This window comes from Aythya ferina, assembly GCF_964211825.1.
Source record: "Aythya ferina genome assembly, chromosome: 1".
Taxonomy (NCBI): Eukaryota; Metazoa; Chordata; class Aves; order Anseriformes; family Anatidae; genus Aythya; species Aythya ferina.
In genome coordinates, this window is record NC_140296.1 from 171481459 (window position 1) to 171503776 (window position 22318).

Consider the following 22318-nt stretch of genomic DNA (forward strand, 5'->3'; position numbering starts at 1 on the left):
TTACCTCTTGTCCTATCACTGCACCCCCTGACAAAGAGTCCCTCCCCAGCTTTCCTGCAGGCCCCCTGTAGGTACAGGAAGGCCGCTGTAAGGTCTCCCTGGAGCCTTCTCTTCTCCAGGCTGAACACCCCCAGCTCCCTCAGCCTGTCTCCACAGGAGAGGTGCTCCAGCCCTCTGATCACCTCTGTGGCCCTCCTCTGGGGCCTAATATTTCCACCCCACGTCTGACGTTCTAATATTTCCACGTCCTTCGTGTTATGGAGGCCCCAGAGCTGAACACAGGGCTCCAGGTGATGTCTCACAAGGGCAGAGCAGAGGGGGAGAATCACCTCCCTCACCCTGCTGGCCACACTGCTTTTGGTGCAGCCCAGGATATAGATTGCTTTCAGGGCTGCAAACAAACTTATAAAAGTCTGGTATTTTTTCAAGAGCTATGCTCTGCCACTCCAGTAGCTAGAAAACAATTCTTATCACTTCAATTTCTTTACAAATATCACATTATTTTTATCTAATGCTAAGGACAAAAAAAATCAAATGCATAGCAGTGCATAGACTGCATGTGAAGACTTGCAAAGGACTGGAGAAGGATTGAAGATTTGCAAACTGCTGTAGGGAAACCCAGTAAAAGCTTTAACCAAAACTCTGAATTGCTTTTCATTGCTTTTCATTGCTTTACATTGGCACCCTGCCTTCAAAAGTCAGCAGTGCAGCTCTGACACAGCTTACACATCTCCTAAAAGATCCAAGAACTGGAGGCCACCTGTTTTCTCTTGGAAAGCTGCTTCCATACTGTTGAATATGAGCAGTCTACTTTTTAAATCATTTTAGCAGAAAGAAGGACAAAACACACAAATGAGATGGTAGACATTACAACTGTTAGATGACAACATACACACATGGGAAAAAACTGTAGAGATGAAGTCCAGCTCCGAGCAATTTATCCCTTTCAACTGTTGGTCGTTGCCATCTCAAAGCTGATGACAGCACAAGCCCTGAATACACCAAGGCTGGTTTTAAGGCAGCACGACTTAACTAGGTAGCACAAAAGTTGCCTTTTTTTTTTTCAGAGAGACCAAAAAGTCGATTTTCTTTATACCCTTCACAGATTCTTTTGTGTAAGAAAACCAGACCAAAACAAAACAAAGCAAGTGTAAAAGGGTTTTATGTTCAAGAACCAACACATTTTACATTAGCATTTAGAATCAAGAAATACTGACTTCGAGTGGCTAGCGATATGGCTTTTAGTGTGCAATGTATAGTGCGGTAGAGCAGCAGATAAGGAGTGCATTTATTTTCAGTGGCTAATGGCTCTCCTATTTCTCTTTGATGCTACCTATTCTCTGCAGTAGTTCAACATGTCTGAGCAGTGTGCTCCTCTAGGAGCCTCTCTGCAGGGGAGCCAAACAGCAGAATGTTTTGAACACACATTTTCCTGGAGCTAAGCTGATAGCTCTAGTCAGGCCATTAAAACCTGAGAAACAATCAGCGAGATACTTCCCTATTCCCTATGTCCTAGAGAAATGTATTAGCATCTATTAACGAAAAGAACATAGACCGTACTAAAAATGTTAGAGTACATGTAAACTCTTCCTAAAAATAATGCATTTTTAACTAATCTGGTTCAAAGCATGAAGAGCCAATTTGAAGAAACTGTCACTGGAATTTAAGAGTTCTTTTTGTTTTGTTTTTTAACCTAAATTAATGGTAGGATAGATCATGGCTGCGTACTTAAACATGCCTTTTGGTATATCATGGAATAGCCTGGGTTGGAAAGGACCTTAAAGACCACCTAGTCCCAACCCTATGCCATGGGCAGGGACACCTCCCACTAAACCAAAGCCCCATCCAGCCTTGAACACCTCCAGGGATGGGGCATCCACAACTGCTGTGGGCAATCTGTACTACTGCCTCGTCACCCTCCAAGTAAATAATATCGTTCTAACATCTAACCTAAACCTACCCCCTTTTAGTTTAAAACCATTCTCCCTTGTCCTATCACTATCTGCCTGAGTAAAAAGTCACCCTCTGTATTTTTAAGAGCCCCTTTTAAGAACTGAAATGCCGCAATGAGGTCTTCCCAGAGCCTTCTCTTCTCCGGGCTGAACATCCCAAGTTCATCCATCTGTAGTTCCCTGGGTCCCCCTTTCTCATCTTTTTAAAAATGGGAGTGATGTTTCCCTTTTTCCTGTCACCAGGGACTTTGCCTCACTTCCATGACTTTTCTAATATGATGGCGAGAGGCTTGGCAATTGGATCAGCCAATTCCTTCAGGATACCGGGATGCATGTCATTGGTCCCCATAGACTTGTACTTGTTCAGTTTCACCAGAAAGCTCTAAGAAAAGCGTTATTAAAAAGTTACCAGCTCTGACCAGTTGTTCTGTCCCTAAGAGGGACAATGGGCTTTGCCAAGCCCATTGTTGCATGAGAGGGGACTTACCAGGGGCCAGCGTTTGCCTTGCTAAGAGCTCTCACAGAGTTTCACAGAGTTGAAAGCATTTGCAGTCCAACGTTTGCCTGTTTCAGAGCCCTGCCAAGGACTTTCACTGGGAGCTTCACAAAGTTGAATGTATTTAATGAGGTGATAGATACAACAAATTTGGAATTGCCATTGATAAATACACTGCCATAGTGATAACACAGGATAACAGTGTTAGCAAAATGCTATCCCAGGTATTTCTCACCAAAGAGGGAAGGCACCCAAGGTTTCCCTGTCTTGGTGGAGGAGAAAAGGGCACAGGCTCTTCTAGGTTTTCACTTTCTTCTTTCCACCCCCCAGCTCTTCTTTTTTCCTCACTCTAACTTCATCTTCTCTCTCTCTCTTTTTTTTTTTTTTTTTTCTTTTTTATTCTCCTGTATGTTTACACCAACTCCTTTTTTTTTTTTTTTTTTTTTAAATATCCTATCCTTATCCATTCCCTCCCTAGGGTGATGTTTACCATGATTTGAGTGAGGAGTTATAGTCATACATGTTTAGCACATACTTCATTAAGCTCATTATCATATTCAGGGTTGTGGACTTTAATATTCATTTTACAGAAGAAAAAGGTTTCACTCAGGCACTGTGGCCCTCAAGTTTCTGTTCTGCTGTAAGAACAGGGTCATCCTGCCAACACAAAAGTCCCTCCTTCAGCAACCTCTCATACGAAGCTCGTGGATCTCCATCCACAAAGTTTGTAAGCGAGATAAACAAGAACAAGCTGCTCAATTCCCCTTTGCCCAAGGCTGGTGCTTATCAGTGATGCTAACAAGTTGGGCCATTCTCCAAACCCATACTCCTCCAGATCGTGAACTCAACCAAGGCATGGTTGCTGCAGCCCAGACTGCCTCCAGTCTGAACCTCGTTAACGTGTTCCTCCTCACTGGTGAGCACCAGGTCCAGTAACACCTCTCCTCTGGTCAGTTTTTCCAGCAAGTTATCCTCAATGATCTCCAGGAGTCTCCTGGATCACTTACAGCCTGCTGTTCTGCTTTCCCAACAGACATCTGGAGCAGAAATGCTCAACTCTAAACACATCAGTGGCTCTCCTGATGTTATCAAGGCTTATGTTTATGGGTTAATGCTTGATACACTTAAAATTTTACTCCACGTTAATCCCCTTTCAGTGAAGTCTATAAGAATTTTCCATCCATTTTAGAAAGAGTGTAATTGGGCACCCAAAGTTTACTCATCTGTTTTTTTTTATTGAAATTTTAGGCAGTCAAGTTGTTCCTGGAACTCTTTGGTGTCTGTATTTAGCACACACAATGCTACTATCAGTTGCATCATTTAGGGAAAATATTCTGTGACTGCTTCTTTTAAATGAGCCTGCTGCTGGTCCCCAGGGGAAGTGATATGCAAACCGTTGCTTAGAAGAAGCTTCCATGAGCTGCTGTGACACTGACATAGCCAGTGTGTGACAGTAACATTCTGTCCCAGATTTGCCAGTTTATAGCAACAAATTGCTTTGCTATCCTTTTAAACCTCTAAACATTTAAGAAAATGATGTGAAAAGTCGCTCTCTATGCCACAATTTTTATAACTTCCAAAGAGATTTGGCAAGTAGTCACAGTCCCTGTTAATAGCCAGATTATGGAACTAAAATATTTATTGTGCTTGGCTTCTCCAGCATCTTTTACTGTAAACACTGGAAGATATGTTCATCTTGCCTCGTTATGGTTTCTGTCCAAAGAAAATACATTTTTATAAATTATAAATATACAAATCTGCTTAAGGATTTTGTGGTTATGTGTTTATACAGTTGATTATTAATGCTGGGGTAACCAGAATCACTGCATGAAATGTTCTGCATAATACTTTTTCCTTCTGCTTGACATTTTTCCTTATTGCTTTATTCTTTAATTGTCCCCATGAGGCCATCTACCCCATCTGCCTGAAGAGACGTGCAAGCATGCAAGGTTTGAACTCTGCTACTTTCTGTTTGTAATTTTATGTGCAACAATAAGGCCAGGCATGAACAGCAATCTGTACTGCTTTTATATGCCAGCAACTGAGAAAAAGAAGAGCTTAAGTGCCTCCCTGATAGTATGAGGCCTGGCATAATACAATCAGGTAAATGCCTTAAAATCTCTGAACTAGATCGTATCCTTGTCCTGCGTTTAGTACATTTAAACAGAAGCTGGATCCTGACCCCTATAAAAAAGAATGACAAATTGCTCCCAGGAGAACAAAAATAACGAGTATCCAAATATTAAGTGGATCAGCCCAGACAAGCAAGCCATGAACAGGTGTGTGAATACAATTTGTTTTGGCCCATTAGAACACGTAAACTGGAACCTATAAAAAAAAATCACTAGAATAACCCAAATGTTAGGACAGATGTAAATAAGCACAGAAAGGAAGAACCAGAATGAGAAAGGACACTGCACGGGTCAGGAGTAACAGAGAGTGAGCCAAGGGAAGGCACAAAGACCAAGGGGCAGAGACATCCCTGATCACTACATTTCATACAGACCAACACTGGGTATCACACACATCTTTTTCAGAAGGCCTAGAGAAAGGGGTTGCTACACGTAGCAGGCATGAGCAGGAAAGGGAATAAAACAATACTGCAAAGCACGGCCAGGAAATGAAGATATTGTTTGATATTTTCATTACCAGAAGTCCAGCTGGAGCCAGTCTTGGGATAGGATATAAAGAGTATATGTCCAGAAAATGTTCTTACTTCATGGAAAAGTTTCATTTGAGGACCAATGTGGCCACCAGCCAGCTGAATAAAGCCAGTAAAGGCTACCATTGAGAAGTAGAATGGGCAGTGTTGTCCTTGGGGGGCAGGAGGGAAGGGTGTGTGTGTGTGTGTGTGCAGAATGAGCCAAGAAACTCAATGACTTTGCTGTTGTCAATCTGCAACTTGTCTGTGAGCAATAAAGAGGGTAATCCACCCTGAGGCACCTTCCCTTTCTGCAGCAGGCAGCTTGGGGGTTTAGAGCAAAATGATGAAGACCTTATTGCTCTCTACAACTACATGAAAGGAAGGTGTTGGGGGCTGGGGGTTGGCCTCTTTTCACAGGACTAGAGGGAATGGCCTCAAGTTGTGCCAGGGGAGGTTCAGGTTGGAAATTAGGAGACATTTCTTCTCAGAAAGAGCAGTCAGGCACTGGAATTTGTTGCCCAGGGAGGTGGTGGAGTCACCATTCCTGGGAGTGTTTAAGGAAAGTTTGGACCTGGTGCTTAGGGACATGGTTCAGTGGGTGACAGTGGTGGTAGGGGGATGGTTGGACCAGATGATCTTGGAGGGCTTTTCCAACCTTAATGATTCTGTGATTCTGTGAGATCACCTCTGAGCCAGATTTGGTGTAGTCACTCTCCCGACCTGGAAAGGGGACCTAAAGCACCTCCAAAGATGCAGAAGCTGCCAGTGTTGCAGGACCAGGGAAGAACTAAAACAAGGTGGTAACAGGGATGCATAACACTATTAGATTAATAAAGTGGTAGACATATAATTTGTTAACTTAATTATTGAATACAGAAAAGCTTTATTAGCTGGTATTTGAAAATTACTTAGAAAGACATTAAGTGCTCCTATGTGCAGTGCCATGAGAACAAATGTTACATGGGTGTATTTCTGTTTTTGACCACAGACTGCCGTAAGGTATTGAGCACACACTTGTCAGTCTTTATTTTTTAAAACTTCATATTTAAGATTTATGTTCTTATTCTCTACATTTATTACTTAGAGAGAGAGTACATCTTTCAGAGAACACTATGATGAGATTCCAATGTATGAGTATCTGCAGGATATTGTTTGTGTCTTATTTAATCTAAAATCTCTGAACAGTGAACAAATCTCATATGCTTTCAGAGGGACAAAACCCACAGAGATTGATTAAAATTTTCTCTGACAGGATTTTATTACAAACCCAGTCTTTTTAAAATATAACCTACAGACAGTGACAGAAATTGGTTAAATATTCTACTCGACATTTACAGTTCTCCAACAACTTTATCATTTTCTCTAGGGAGAACACAATTTTGATGGAGGGGAGTGTTGGATGTCTCCTTTCTCATTCTAAGCCCATCTCCTATTTGCTCCTCTGACCTCTGCCTGCAAGGTGGACTGCAGTACAGGACACGTGCATTTTGCACCCCATCTCTCTCTGTTCCCCAGTGGATGCCCATTAAGCAGTCCTGAGATGTGAGGCATCTTGAGTTAGATTGCTCATTCATATCTGACAGAAATTATGGTTGAAGCTGCCCATTTGGGCTAAACATAAATGTAGACAGCTTATGTTCTTCATGAATAAAACAAGACAATTTGCTAACAGCTTTACTTCCCGCACTGGTCTTGGTTTTCTCTCTGTCCAACGTGGCTCACCTCATTTTATATCTCCCTTCCCTTTTACCCAGAGCTGGAGCTTCATCCTCATTCAGTTCTGCACCTGGGGACTAACAGCAAATACCTCACCTCACAAGCACTCTGCAGCAAGCACTACAGCGAGAGTTGTGTACACCATGAGTCAGTGGAAATACCGTCGTGCTCCAACAACTGTTAATTCCTGACAGAATGATGTCCCAAAAATAAATGCTCAAAATTAATACTGGTGAACGACCACTGCAACATTGATGCTACAAGCTCATAATGCTCATTTACACTACTCCAAGGTGCCATGTGTCTCCTCGTTACCATCCCCTTCACATCATGGGGTCTTGCTCAGGTCCTTTCATGCATCCTTTAGGGAGCAAACTCTGCCTGTGCTCCAAGCTAACTAATAGCTGCTTGATGTGACAGTATCACATTGAGTGTTAACCAGAAAACCCTGCCAAAAGGTAGTAATATGCTTGTTTAGGATCTTCTTTCCACTAATGCGACCTTTGGGTTATGCATACATAATTTCCTTTCTCTTATTTTACCCGTAGAAAATCCAAATTAGGAATAAAATAACAAGAAAAGCTGTTTAGTCTTCTTCGATAAGCTTTGCAAGAATGAGAAATTCTGAAACATTACAATTTCCTGGGCATGATATGGAGGAAACAGTAAAGTCTGTCAGGAAGATGTGACAATGTGCCTCCTGTTAATGCACTGAAAAGGTCCACATGTTTTCCTCCTAAAAAGTAGGCTGCAGCAATTCCCATTCATAAATTATAGGTGAATAAAGAAGGAGATATACTTCTCCATGGAAAACTTTAGATATTTTTGTACAGTGCCTCTGGAAAGAAGGGAAGCAAAAGCAAAAATTTCCAGTGGTAAAGATCTGAACTATGGGCCAGCCCAATAATGCACATACAGCAAAAAAGAGATTTCTGAGCAACTAACATAAGCAACTGAGGAACTATTCCAGATTCATTAATGAAAAATTTCTGTTGTTCCAAGCAGGTCTGAGACACCTCCACATAGACTCTACTTGAGCATTTTCAAATTGCTTTCCCCTTCATCTTCCCAACTTCCACAGTGATCTTCCTTATTAGCCAGTTTAGTGGTTGGTGAACTACAGTTTTATGCATCAAACACATCTTACACACAAATGACTCACTACTGATTGAAGAAATAAATTTTGATCCTATTACTGTCACGGGTTTTAATGCACACCAATAAAACTGATTCATGTTTTTACTTCTTTTCCTTCAACTACAACCAATGCACAACAATGAGGATTCTTCTTCCCACCCCATTGCTATCTGTCTAGGATTGTGGTCAGGTATACATGAAATCAGTTCCTTATTTTGAAGTATTAACCTGCTACCCCTGCAGGAAATGCCATCACATTTAGTCACATACTTTAGATTCTGTAACCTTTTGGAACTCTTTTTTTGTACTGAGTGTGACGTTTGCCAACCAGCATCCCGCTGTGACTGACGGATATGCATTTATATTCTATTTTTGTTTCAGAAGTTTATAACAACAATGACTGCAAACACATTACATAGATCTCAAATTAAGACTGCCTCAGAGTGCATGCTTAGTCAAAGGGGGATTTATAAATTGTATGGGTTATGAAAACATGCAACAGACATGCACAAGCACAAACATGTACAGAGATAATGCTTAATGATCTAATAGACGTAGTTATGATATCGAAAGTGTACGTTTATATTTAATATTGGGAAAGAAAAGAAACTCCTTCAGGAGAATCACAGCATATGCTAGAATCTTTATGCTATGGCACTGCTGCAAGGTATGCCCTTAATTTGGCTTGAATCACAGTTTTTCTCATGACAGAGTTATAATGAAATACTGCTTTTACAAATACTTCATTAATTCAATGTGACTATTTTGGGATTCCTAAGAGAAAACTGTTTTCTTTCTGCATGGGTAGACAAATGTGTTTTTGAGAGAAGAAGAGGCTTTTTTCTTTGCCACTTAGACATTTGCGATTCATTTCTTAAGGTCACCAGCATACACAGCAAGTTCCCAAACATTTCAGCGCTAAGGATTTGCTCTGTGAGAACAGTCATGAAGAATTTATAAGTGTGCTAAAACAGATTTTATGCTACGTGTGCTGAATCTTCTCCTCAAATGCTATTAAGACACATTCGCCTCCCTCACGCATCTGAGAGGCACTCCCCGCTGGAGGAGGACTGACTGCAGGAGAGACATTACCTTCTTGAACATTCTGGTGGAGTCTTCGCTTATCTGCATGAAGCGCATGATCACATTGTTCAGGTAGATATCGCTCAACGTTGCGTGGTCTTTGCTTTCCCTTCTCACTTGGTTCAGGAGTAAGTACCAGCAATTGACTGGTGATAAGAGGTTCTGGTCTTTCCTGAGGAGGAGAGAGACATACATATCACATATAGAAATGGAAAAGTTACATAATTAACACAAACATCTCCCTGACATTTACACTTAGAGCTTTTTATGTAAAAATGACTGCTTCTGTCTCAGTCTATCCATTCTTGGAATAACTCAGGTTAGGCAAGCTTCAGATGATTCGTTTAAGAAACATTTTACAAATCCCATGAGGCATAGATACAAAAATACAGAAAAAGCATAAGAATTTAGGACACTAACTGCAAGCCAGCCGAGAGCTTAAAAATCTTGCCACAAAGCTTGCAGCTGCTTGCAGATTCAAAAGGCCATGGATACAATATTAATATAGTAATGATGTTTAATTTTTTGACATTAGAAATAAATAAGAACAGCAAGCGCATTTGAAATCCTTCATAAGCAAACTTGTAGGTGTGGCTGTTTCACAGTAATGGATTTGTGTAACTGCTATAAACTTATAGGAAACACAAGCGTACTTATGTCACAAGCATACATATTCTGTGATCAGCATTCATAAATTCACAGCATTCATAAATACTCTGCTCCTGCCAGTTACAAGACAAAGAGCAGGAAGGACATTTTCTATGATGGTACGGTTCTGAATTTCCTTTACAGAATTTTGTGCTGTAGACACAAGTGTTTAATGTTGCGAAAAGTGAAATCACAAACAACTTCTCATTTCTTTTACAAAAGCCAAACAAAAATACATGTAGCTGAACAGCTGTTTCACAGGCAACAAAAACCTATTATAAAATATGCCTTTTGATTTTACTGAAAGTTTAATTTCAAGTTTGTCTTGAAACTTCACAGTCTAGAAACTTGCTACTGTTTCTTTTTTCCTGTGCAGGATTCTCATACAGTCAGAAAGATCAAGCATGTGGAGATAAAACAGCCAGAGGTGGCAGTGAATTGAGGGAGAAACTCCTTCAGCTCTTGGTAAATTATTCTAATAATTAACTATTCTCACTGTTAACAATATGCTCTTTAATTCATCACCTGATTGTCTGGCTTTAGCTTCTACCCCCAGAATCAAAGCAGCAATGAATGATTAACAGACAAAAGCCTTTTCTTGATCATTCCGTGGTGCAATGCTTTGCTATGAATCAGTAGTGCATAAAGGAAACTTCCCCATTTGGTCTGAGAGGGACATCTTGACAGAGTTACTCATACTGACGAGCTTCAGGGTCTTCTCGCACAGCTCAGATAGTGGAAGAATCCCTGCAGAGCCATGCCAGTTTGAGTTGGTCCTCACTGCATGTCTCAAAGCCAATCCTACAGAGGCATTTACCAGGCCATCCTGCCTGTCCTGGGCGGAATGATAGGAACAGCAAGAGGACCACCTGTTTAAGTGACTTTTGCTATGATCTCCTCTCAAAACAATTGGACAGTTGCACAACAAAATCGAAGACAGGACTTCATTCATGACCTCTTGCACAATCAGTCTTCACCAGTCTGTATTTAACATGTGTTTAAGAATGAGAAAAGATGGTTGTTGGAAAAGGCAGAAGAATTCTGACACAAGCTGAATGAAAGCTTGGGCTCCCAAACTTTCATACTGAAGTTCATATGCAATAACAAATCAAAATAGCTTTCTTTCTCAATGCCTTTTTTTGCCAATATTTCTGTCCTTTTTGTTTTTGTAATGGTGATTGTAATGGTGTCTATTTAGACACTTCCAAACCTGTCAGCCCCACTGCAATGGATCAGCCCACACCTTTCAAGCAATTCTGGGGCTCTGCTTCACTTCTAGATACTGTGTGAATTTTGGATGTTTAAAGTCAATAGCGGTAGGTGAGGGATCATATTTCTGCAACTTACCTCTTAAGAAACTGAAATAATTTCTAAGAAGTTTACATAAATAACTGCAGTGGTCCAAATCTACTAAACAGTACCTAGGCACCCAGCTACCTTCAGCTGCAATGAGAACAGCCATGTTGCTAAGCAGGAGTGAGAATTTTAAATATGCCTTTGACCTGGGTCCAACCTAACAATACTCAAAAACAGCAGAAGCAACAAGTGGGGCAGCACTCCAGTTACACAGGAATGGCAGACATGAGGATGAGAGGCAGGGAAGTATCTCTTACTTGTACTGCTGATGGTCTTTTGTACTTCTTGTTTTTGCCATGAACCTTTCTGCCAATTTTTCCAGGTTTCGGGAATACTCCATCTCTATTTCCGACTTCTTGCGGAAGAAATCCTGCAGATCCTGAAGGAGCTGCACTCTCATTTCAGTCTGCTGCTCCAGGCATTTCTGCTGCTCTACGAGTTGAGCTCGGATCTCTAAAAAAAGAAGAACATGCCATACGAGTCAGTGAAAACAAACAAGAATTGAGCATTATCAATTAAAATCAAATGTTCCAGTGGGATGCAGTGGTGGTAGTCCTCACTTGTGCCATGGCACACATCTGCATCGGTGTGCAGTGTCCTCCCGCCCGCTGCCTTTCTCTCACAAATGGCTATGGCAAGGCAAGGGCTCAGGACTCTGCTGGGCTCATGTAAGCAGATCTGCCTCTCCTGTCCTCTCCCATCCTCTTCCCTGCCTCTGGCACTAGCAAGGCATCTGGCTCGGAGCAGTCTGCTTGTGGGGGGTGGTGTTCAACTGTTTGAGCAGCAGCTCCTTCTGCTACCCTGAAAAACGCCAGGCTAAGCGTGCACCCTTTGGGCTGGGATCAGCTCACTGCCAGGTGGACCATGCCAGCTCGTATCATCACGTACACCACAGAAACTACCTTGCAATAAATTCTGGAGGCGTTATCCAACATAACTGTGCACAGATGAGCTTTCACATCTGCCCCATCTACACCAGAGGGAGAACTGGTATATTATACATGAATTCACCAATACTCGACAGTGAACTCAGAGGAAGCAGTGTACGTGTATTCAGAAGCTGCTGTCTGAAAATGCATCCAAGGTTCCAGAGACTGTGGTATATTTATTAATGTAAAACCAAATTAGTCAATTTAGAAGAGGATGTATGTTCACAATGATAGTCTGGAGTAACAGGGAAAAGCCTCCAGATTTCTTACCACTGCTGTTTGCCATATGCACAATTACTGTGTGGCAGGGTTTCTTTTCAAGGTCTGTTTTTTAGCACTTTTATTTCTTTAGTGCTAAAGAGATAATCACATTCTGCAAACGCTTAGTCTAAAAACATCCCTCTGGTTCTTTTGAGAGACGGGTTCATTAGAGCTTTTTCAGCTGCCCATGCACATTGTAATCCAATATTGTGGAGTAAACATAGGAGTAAACATTTTGCAACCATAATATATATAATTACATATATAATATATATATTTAAAACGGTTTAAAACTGCAACGGGGACTTACTGATAACAAAATAATATGCCAGAAGTGAAGTAATGTAAAAGCAAAATGGTTGTGGATGTTTACTTGATCACAGAATCAGAGCGATTAGAAAAGACCCTTAACAGCATCAGGTCCTACCATCACCTGACACTACCAAATCCCATCAGTAAAACATGTCCCTGAATGCCACATCCACACATCTCCTAAATACTCCCACGAATGGAGACTCTGCCACTTCCTCGGGCAGCTCATTCCGATGCCGAACCACCCCGTCTGTGAAGGCTTCCAGACATCTAACCTAAACCTGTCCTGGCACAACCTGAGGCTGCTTCCTCATGTCCTAAGGCCATTTCCTCCTGTCCTAATGATGTAACCGTGCCGTGGGTAAAGAGACATTGGAAATCTTAAGATGCCTCACTGGGCCGAAGTGGAAAATCTCTCTAAAAACCACTGCTAACATCACAGGGAACTGCAAACCAGCAAGTGGTAACATTGCAAGACCTTATCCGAGGCAGCTAGGAACTGATGCATCCTCACTTATCTTAGAGCAGGTATGAAGGCAGAGATCCACCCTGCTGGGACTCAGCCGTGTCTGTTGAAATAAAGTAGGATGAGCACAGAAAGCTGTTAAGTCAATATATTTATTGGAGGAGGGAGATACTGCAGTGTTTTCCTCCAAATCTCCTTTGAGCTACCATCTGCTGTGTTAATCATTAATGAGACCATCCATTTTTATACTCCGGGAGGTGAACCAAGGAATTCACGGCTTGGTTTTCATTTCATTTCAAATCAGCTCGCTGGAATAGCACCGTGCCTCCAGCAAGGCTGAGCCACTGTAACACAACACTGTATCAATGACATTTGTGTATGTAGAGGAGAAATTTACATTGGAGCTGGAAGGTTATTAACAGGGGAAAAAAAAAAAGGAAAAAAAAGACTTTTTTTGGGCATCCACTACTTTTAGTATTGTAATCACAGAAAAATCTTGCTTATAGGAAATCAGTTGTACAGATTCACTGATGAGAAGCAGGACTTTTGACTAAAACCATACCCACAGATGTTGTCCCTGTACTCTGGTCGTCCCCCATTCCCACTACAGATTTCCCACCGGTGACCTCAAAGGCAGAGCTCTGCACAGAGCAGCTACGCTCTCATTTTGTTGTAGGTCAGTGGATGTTGCTGCTGCAATTCTTCCTTTTAGGCAGGCTTTTACCATAGCAACAGCAAAGGGAAAGATTTTAGAAAAAGGAAGATATGAACAGAGATGCAAAAAACAATGACCAAGGGATGACAGACACAGTGAGGACCTACATCAGCTGTCTGACACTGCGTTTCCAGTAGATAGTGATGGCTTCCTTCAAGCTTACATGTTCAAAACTAAAACTGGAGCATGACTTTCGGGAGCTGACAGTGGCTGGTGGTCTCCAAGCTGTGGGTAAGGTGGGTTGTTAGTGAGACTGCAGCTTCATGAAGGAAGTCTCCAGCTGGAGGAGAGAAAGGGGAGATGCACGTCCTGCTCGTGCCAGCAGACCAGTCTGTTTGGAAGAGGCTCTGGCACAGCAGTTCTCCTAGCCCTTCGCGTCCCAATCCTGCTTTTCAATTCTACTTTTACTAATAATGTGTGCGGCGGTGCCACATTGGCAGGCTGGGGAGATGGCAATGAACGAGACAACAGATTAGCAAATGTTGTGATTTTTACTTGCTGGTAAGAGACAACTGTGGATTAAAAAAAAAAAAAAAAAAAGAAGAAAAGAAAGAAAAAAACAACAAACATTGGCATTACAGCCAGCCAGCATGAGTGGCTGTGCATCATGAGATCCCAAGCAACTGGCCAAGCACTGCTGAGGAGCACAGGGCTGTCCACTGCCTCCTGTTAGGGAAAAATTCACCAAGGCAATGCTCCTATCGTCTTTAACCAACCCACACGTGTGTCCCTAGAGCTGGGAAGGTCTGCAGGGAATATCACGGCACCGTGTTCAAAGAAATAAACACCCAACTCACTGAGAGGGCGCCAAGTTGAAAGGAGCAGATCCCAGCCTCTCCAGAGACACAGGCAGGTGCCTGCCCTTCCCCTGTTTTGCTGGCACACTCAAATTCAACACCGAACCGGCACCGGCTGGAAGGGACGATGACATTGTCCTGCTCGGCTTTGCAGGGTGGCTGACGTGATGTGATTGACAGGGTGCTTTGTGCCAGGAGCGGACATGTTTAAATGGTGGACAGCTTAACACCTTCTCCTCTCCACACTGTGACTTTGAGCCACAATCACCGCTGTTCTGGCCAAGCTCTGGTTCAAAGGGAATCCCATCCCTTTACACTGCGGCTAAAACAGACTGAGTTCACATCAAGCAAAAGCCCCCAACCTTTCTCCAAGATTTGCACACACAACCAAATCGAGGAAGCAGTCAATGCAACCATAATTAAACCAATAACCTCTGAGGAAAGTTTTATTCTAAAGATTTCCATCTTGAAACTCATTTCAGAATTATTCCCTGATCTACACCGTTCCCCAGAATTAAAGCATTAAGAAGAAATACAGCTTTGTTTGTGGCAGCCTTCAAGATATAACTTTAACCTTTCAACACATTTTTATTTTCTTCTGAGCTGAGGTTGAGGCGGTGCACTACAGAAAGCAAAAGGAGACAAGATTATAGCTGCTTCTGAGAGAGGTAACGAGCAGATGAAACTGAACTACAAACAGCACCCTAATCTTAAGCAGAAATACACTCATCTATGTTACCTCTTTGTACATGGCACAGTATTACAAGCAATGCCTTACACAGCACTGCAGCAATACACCAAATTACCCTGTGGCTAACCAGTAAGATGCCAGTGCCCCATCTGAAGGCACCTGCCATGAAATACACCGCGATGCAGTGCATGGTGATCATGCTGGCCACATGTCAGCAAGGCACTGTACTCGCCACCTTCCCCTCCATCCATGCCCAAGTACCAGGCTCAAGCATCCTGGAAAGCCATGGGCAAGCCTCTCCTGACCTCAGAAGGCGAGCAGCTGGACACCTTGCAGATATGTAGTGTTTTCTACTTAACTCTAAATTAAACTTGAAATTATTTTCTAATTAACCCTAAGCTAACTTTTTCCCCACCCAGCTGCCAGACCGTCACTTTGTGTGAAGACACTGGCATCCCTCGCCAGGCAATCCTGCAGAGCCCATGAGGTCAGGCAGGCTCCAGACATGCTGTGCTGGACTGTGCCCAGTCTCATCAGCCCTTGGACACCTTCCAGACCACTATGAACCCTCATCAGCAAACTTTCAACCAAAACAGTGCTAATGAATGATGTGTAGCTCTGTTACGCAGCTGCTGGGGTTTGCTTTCCACCAGAACCACCCTGAGAGCTGTTCCAGGCTGCCATCTCAGTGGAGGCAACTTTTGTGCCTGCAGAACAGCCCCAGCACAGATTTTGCTGTTTGCTCCAAAGCCTGGGAAGTGCTGCAGAACCAGACCCTGCTCACCCCGGGGCTGCAGCCGGCAGGCAGTGGCACTGCACGTCCCCCACCTGCTGCCTCAGCCGGCCCGGCGAGGAGCTGTACGTACCTCCTGGCTACAACACGCAGACACAGCCACCAGCAGTGTTACTGGAGAATGCTGCAGACAGCCCCAGGGCCTCATCCTGCTGACAATTAGAAAAGCAAGCAGCTTGTCAAAATTATTTAAGAGTACAAATCTCACAAGGTTATATTTATGTTTGCAGGTCTTCATCTGCTTGATTACTTCAGCCAAAGTCGTATCACCTACCCATCTTTCTTTAAATATCCTACTCACACACAAAAAATATAGTTTTAATACACACAGAAATGTCTTACCTAAAGCACAAAGGACGGTATATGGTGTTTTACGCTTCGTATTTACAAACCATCACACCTTAGTCACTTTTTTATACCAGTGAGCTATTGCTACACATATTCCTCATTCTTACATTTATGATATCCAGACCATGTTTCAGAGGAGAAGTTTCAGAGCTTAAATTCAGATAAGAACAGTCTAGATATCATCTGGTGACTGGCGTGTGTTTGTAATTAAGTAGATATTGGAGCCTTATCATCTTGCGGTTCCTCCTTAAAGACACAATCTTACGTGATTCCCACAGTGCCTCCGCTTTTTCATTTCATGTGAGAATGGCACATGTCTGAGTTTGATGTAGCCGGGATGCTACATCAAGGGACCGATCTTTCCAGTTCATTCTCATCTTCTGCTTTCGTGAGGACCTGCCTTTGGCTTCTCTATCAAGATGAGCAGAGCTTTGGTCTAGCTGAACGCAGCTGGCCAACAGCTGCATCAGTGTAGACATTCCTTATTCCTGTGAAAGCACAATCAGACAACTTGGTTTACAGAGCCAGTTTTTCCCATGTTTAGATATTCTCAGGAAAGCACTTAGCTGCAGCTGGCCAGGTACACTGTCAGCAGAGAAACAGCAGCAGCAGCCACCGAAAGGCCCTGGAAGCTCCCCAGTGCACAGTTAGGTTCGAGTCACCCCTAGGATCAGCACTCCCAAGCCTGCCTGGGATGTCATCCTGCCTCACAACAGACAAGAAGATAAAGATTATGAGAGGTATCAGCCCTGGGGTGGATCCTTCGGCGCAGGAGCTGGTTCTCCTCCAGGAGACAGGGATCCTAAAGGTACTTACTCATGCTGGACAAGTTTTTATTTCTCAGAGCTGTGACTAGGAAGCTGTCATAGTGGTTCTGTGACAAATCATGAGGAAAGCTGTGTGGTCAGCAGGAAGCCTGGCTCCTGCCCTGCTCCAGGTCCTTACTGCTGTCTTCCAGGGCCACAAGCACTTCCAAAGCCAGAAAATCCCAAGTGCCTGAGAGCCAGAGAGGTGCTGGGGTGAGGATCTCACAGGCTGCTGCAGAAATCCATTTAAATAGATCATGAGCCTGTTCCACAACATTAACTTTCTATGACAGACAAGTGAAAATCACTTCCTTATCTTCAACATGTACGCAATAAATGTGGCTGCATAGCTGGTGATGCCCTGGAGCTTCTGAAGGCAGGATTTTTGGGGACTTTCTTCTACTCCCTAGCTGACTTCACTTAGGACACTCAGTATATGACTTATGCATGCTTCCACTTAAAATGAAATCTCTCCAACACACACCCCAGCTGTCAATTTATTGTTTGGCTACATGCCATTTCCCAGAGAATCCATTTCAGGCTTTTTGTGTGCTTGGGGGTTTTTAGGGATGTGTCTGAGGTTGCCTTCTACTGAACCAGCTCCAGGCTGTAGGAGCCTGCGGACGTGGAAGGGAGTGAGGCCACGCCTGGCATCTGAAGGGCTGCACAAAGGGTCAGGACTGAAGTCCCTGTTGACATCTGTGATCCCGTCCCCTGTAAAACTAATTCATCCAAGCACTTCAGTATGCTTTCAGATAAGAACAGTCCTTGTGTGGCCATTAGCAGGATCACTGCTGTAGAAACCATTTTCACAATGCACACAATTGCTTACAGATCCTTTTGGATATCATGCTGAAACAAAGAGCAGAGGAAGAAAGGATTTTCTCCTTGCTGCAACTGCAAACTTTAGGCAACGTATTCAAGCAAATACTGCCCTGGTCCTGCTTACTGTGGCCGCAGATGGAGCAGCAACATGCCCTCAACGAGATTCCCACAACAGGGGGATCCCAGTGGATGGGATCCAAAAGGGGTGGCTGCATTTGGGCACCTTCCCTGTTCCAGTTCCCCTTGGAATGAGAAGACACATCTGGAAGAGCCACGAAAGCCCCCAGACGTAGCTGAAGAAACTTCTCTTCTTGTTGTTCTTGGAATGACGCCCTCCTGCTATTCACAGCCACAGCTGCTGGTCACTTGGCTGCCTACAGCCGGAGCCTGAATGGAGGGCAGCCCGCCAGCTCACGGCTTGGCTGGGTGCTTCTGCCCCGGCGCTGCTGCCAAATGGCCGTGGGTTGAGGCAGGCAGGCTGCCTGCACCACCTCTCGAGTGCCACTGCTCCGGCAGCAGCTGCTCCTTTGCGCCCGTAGCAAGGCTCTGGCACCGCAGCCTACCCAAAGCTGCGCGCTGCCTACGTCGGCCTTCTCATCGCTGTCTGGCCATAGCTGGGACTCCAAGAACAAAAGCTTTCATCCCTCTTTTGCTTGATGGTGAAAGCCCAGCTCATCCCAAAACACTGCCATTTAGAAAAGAGAGCAAAGCACAAGACACCTCACTGGCCTCTGAGGCCTGGTGCTGGGCCTTCCAGCAGCACCACGCAGCCCGGGCCTCCCCGCTGTCCAGCCTTCCACCACCAGCTGAATAAATCAGCCCCACAAACCATAAGCACGCAGGAGAGAGAAGGATCCATGTCAAACAAGCCCCAAAACACAGTTCGGAAGACCAGAACAAATCAGAAGCTACCCCAACAACGGCATTCACAGCAAAGGCCTGCAACATTAGAAAGGAAAGGAAAAAAAAGTGAGAGACAGACAAGGAGTCTGCGGGCATCTTTGGCTGCCAAGCAGACAGGCTATCAGGCAGTAGGTGTCTAAAAACCCATTTAGGCCATCTAAACTGTCAAGATCTGTGTGACAACTCATTTTGACGATTTCAAAGGGTTTCAACCATCCAGGTTCTTCTCCTTTTTTTTTTTTTTTTTTTTTTTTTAAGGCTTGTTAAAGTTACCACGAACCTTTCCCTGCAGACTTAAATTTTGGGCACATGAGAATATTAAAGGCAAGCTCAATCTGCCCAAATCTTTCTCCTTTCCTTACAGTGAGGTTTCTGCCAGCAGAATAAAAAAATGATTCATGACTTTCGATAATTCTTTGCAGCAATGTCTGGAATGCTGGATTGACAAGGGCACTCTACAAGGAAAAAAAAAAACACAAAACACACTATACCCCTTCCTGGCCACAGATTTCTATAGGTCTATTATTTAATTTGGTTATTATAGGCTGCTGTGATTGCTCTAATCAGTAGATGAAATGTATCCTTCCTTCTGCTTATTTTCTCTGTACAGAAAGTTCTCTCTTTACAGAACACAGCCTCTCTCTCAACTATTCAAACAGAATTCATTCATTATACTATATTCTTGTTACATACTTGCTCTTCTGTGTTTAGATTGCAAATTCTACATTTTAACTAGCATCCAGGGAATGTTATTTCAGCTATGCCACTTCATAAAGTGGACAAAAGAACCCCTTTATTCCTAGAGCTTTAAAAGCTGTTTTAGTGTCAACTGGTGGTCAACTCACGTCTCCCTGAAAATTAATGTCAGCAAAAGAGCACGGCTTCTAAGCTAAATTCTGACCTCCCTGAAATCAATAGAGATTTCCTGCTAACTTTTTTCATGCCGAGATTACTATCTACCCCTTTGCTTGAATTTACAAGAAGCTCACACTCACCTAACAGCCATACTGCTGTCAAAGAAGGCAGTCCTTTTCCTCTTTTTCATCCTGGCTACAGAAACCTTCCTGATCATCGTGCCTCAGTACTGGCACTTCTGCAGACACAACAACTACCCCATGGGGAGAAAAGAACTGTCTTCTGCTAGCTATAAAATACTAATACTCCAGAGATATTGTCAGACCAAGGAAGAGAAAGGAAGGCATAGCTGAGACCACTCATGTCAGTGCCACTACTGATCAGCCTCACTGTCTTTCAAACACTTGCCAAAAGTTGGTAGCTGCAGGAAAGTTTAGTTCCCAGCAGTTTACATTGAGGAATGAAATATTGAGCTCCCCACCAGGCTTGTCAGGAGCAGGCAGGAACTCTGGAGAGGCTGATCTGAATCTTGCAGGAATGAACCAATTCCCACATTAAACTTGTCACAGACAATTGGAAACTCTGTCTGTAGTAATTAACAATTCCTAACAACCACTGCGACGTGGTCTTGGCACACTGACACCAGCGCCACGGGACTGGGACTGCGAGATAAACTCAGCCTTACAAGTGGGATGATCCTGCTACAGGGATCGGCAGAGAAGCTCTTCTGAATGAGTATACCATTGTTGTACAGGCTTGGTGATTTTACTGCTCCTAAAGCACCATATGTGGTTTACAAATTAAATCAGACTTCGAGGTATCATTTTTCTGGATGACAGTCAATTCTCCTGCTCTTTACAGATTAATGATGGCAGGTTTTATCTTTCTGTACAAATACCATGTATCTGTATGCACTTATTCCAGTTCACCTGGAACTTTCAGAAGGGATCTCCTTATTGTTGTGGAGATTCTCTGCTTCTGGAACCATTATCTGACTACTTTAATGAAGAATGCAGAATAGTTGCTTTTTTACAATTACTGTAAGAATTTCTTGGTGATTGTATTTTCTTTCTTTTAAAGCCAGAAGAGACTTGAGGACACAGGTGGCCAAATGGCCATAGAGGCTCTTCACATTGTTCTGGGCGCTGCTGCTATCCACAGGCACTGCTGAGATAAGTGATGCACTGGTCTGGCAACAGCCATGAATGGAAAGAAAGGGAGAAGAAACGGGGCAGCAGCTGGTAGTCTTAAAACTGATAGTACGACTTAAAAATGAATGCTGGATGTATGTGGGTTTACACACTTTGGGATCACCATTATTGACTTGGTAATAAAATGAAGGTAAGCACTTTTGTTAAACAATCTCATTCTTGACATGGAAGATTTCTGTATAATCTTTTCTTTCCCACACACAGTCACGTCTGGTCATGGTTATATTGGTTTTAGTAATTTCCCCTGTAGGAAGGAGCAAGGAGGAGGAAATTGTAAGGCAGACAGAAGACACTGTAGCCCCTTTCTCTCTCTCTCTCTCTCTCTCTCTTTCTTTCTTTCTTTCTTTCTTTCTTTCTTTCTTTCTTTCTTTCTTTCTTTTCTTCTCTCTCTCTCTCTCTCTCTCTTTCTCTCTCTCTTTCTCTCTCTCTTCTTTCTCTCTCCCTCTCTTTCTCCCTTTTTCTCTTTCTCTCTTTCTTTCTCTCTTTCTTAATTTGCAATTCAGAGACAGCGCTGAGTAGGCAGAAGCCAATGAAGCACTGGGGAACCCTTGCATCCTGCCTGACGCTGGTTTATTTTCTCAACGCGACAGATTTAGGTCTGTTTTTTCCACCCCTCTCCAGAGCTCAGAAATTATTTTAGTGCTTCTGTTAACTAATTCCTCCTCTAATTAAATTTAGATGGAAGAAAAATCCAATATTGATTTCAGACTTTTATAACTGCTATGACTTTTCGCAATAATATCCAATTGCAGGTGAAAAAATAAGACTTGTAGTGAAAGCATGTTCTCAGTTACCCTGGAAATAATTCAAGGCAACTCTGCTCCTTCAGTGCCTTAATTTTAGAGGTCCCTCCTGCTCCCTGTTTACCCAACTTGCAAAATTTTGTTTTCTTGAGAGATGTAATGTGACAATTTAAAGAACATTTTCTGTCATTCTGCCTTTCAAGCAGAAAGAAGTAGTCATCTACCAGGTGCTGAGCAAGTACGTCAACATGCAATGTATATATGTCCTTGCTGTTGAGTCTATGCAATAAACACAGGCTATTTGGTAGCTGCAGTAGCTGCTTTCCAAAGGTTCTTCTAACTTTTCTTCAGAGAGCAGAACAGAGTATGCAGGCAAGTATGCAGCAGAAAAAAAATACCTATAGTGGTTTGTCAAGATCAGAACAGTAATGAAAACCTGACTTTAATCAGCTGCCTTATTTCCAGGTGGGGTGAAGCCTGGTGAAAGCTCTGCCCTGGCTACTGCAAGGCTGAGGATGGAGCCAACCCCAGGCAGCGCAGCAGGGTCCACACCGCCACAGGCACTGCGCCATCCATCTGCTGACACTGCCTGCAGTGCCACCGGGCTTGGTGCTGACACACGGCCTTCACC

The 22318-nt window shown here is 43.3% G+C and overlaps 1 protein-coding gene across 4 annotated transcripts in view; it reads right to left on the bottom strand.

The window, feature by feature from the left end:
- The window catches only part of SRGAP1 (SLIT-ROBO Rho GTPase activating protein 1), a 148659-nt gene that overhangs the window by 62677 nt on the left and 63664 nt on the right, over nucleotides 1–22318 (bottom strand). For all 4 annotated transcript variants that reach the window (XM_084506567.1, XM_084506568.1, XM_084506570.1 and 1 more), the window contains exons 2-3: nucleotides 11290–11485; nucleotides 9038–9200 (exon numbers count right to left, since the gene is read on the bottom strand). In XM_084506567.1, coding sequence (XP_084362693.1) covers nucleotides 9038–9200; nucleotides 11290–11485 — 359 coding nt within the window. The remainder of the gene's footprint in view (nucleotides 1–9037; nucleotides 9201–11289; nucleotides 11486–22318) is intronic.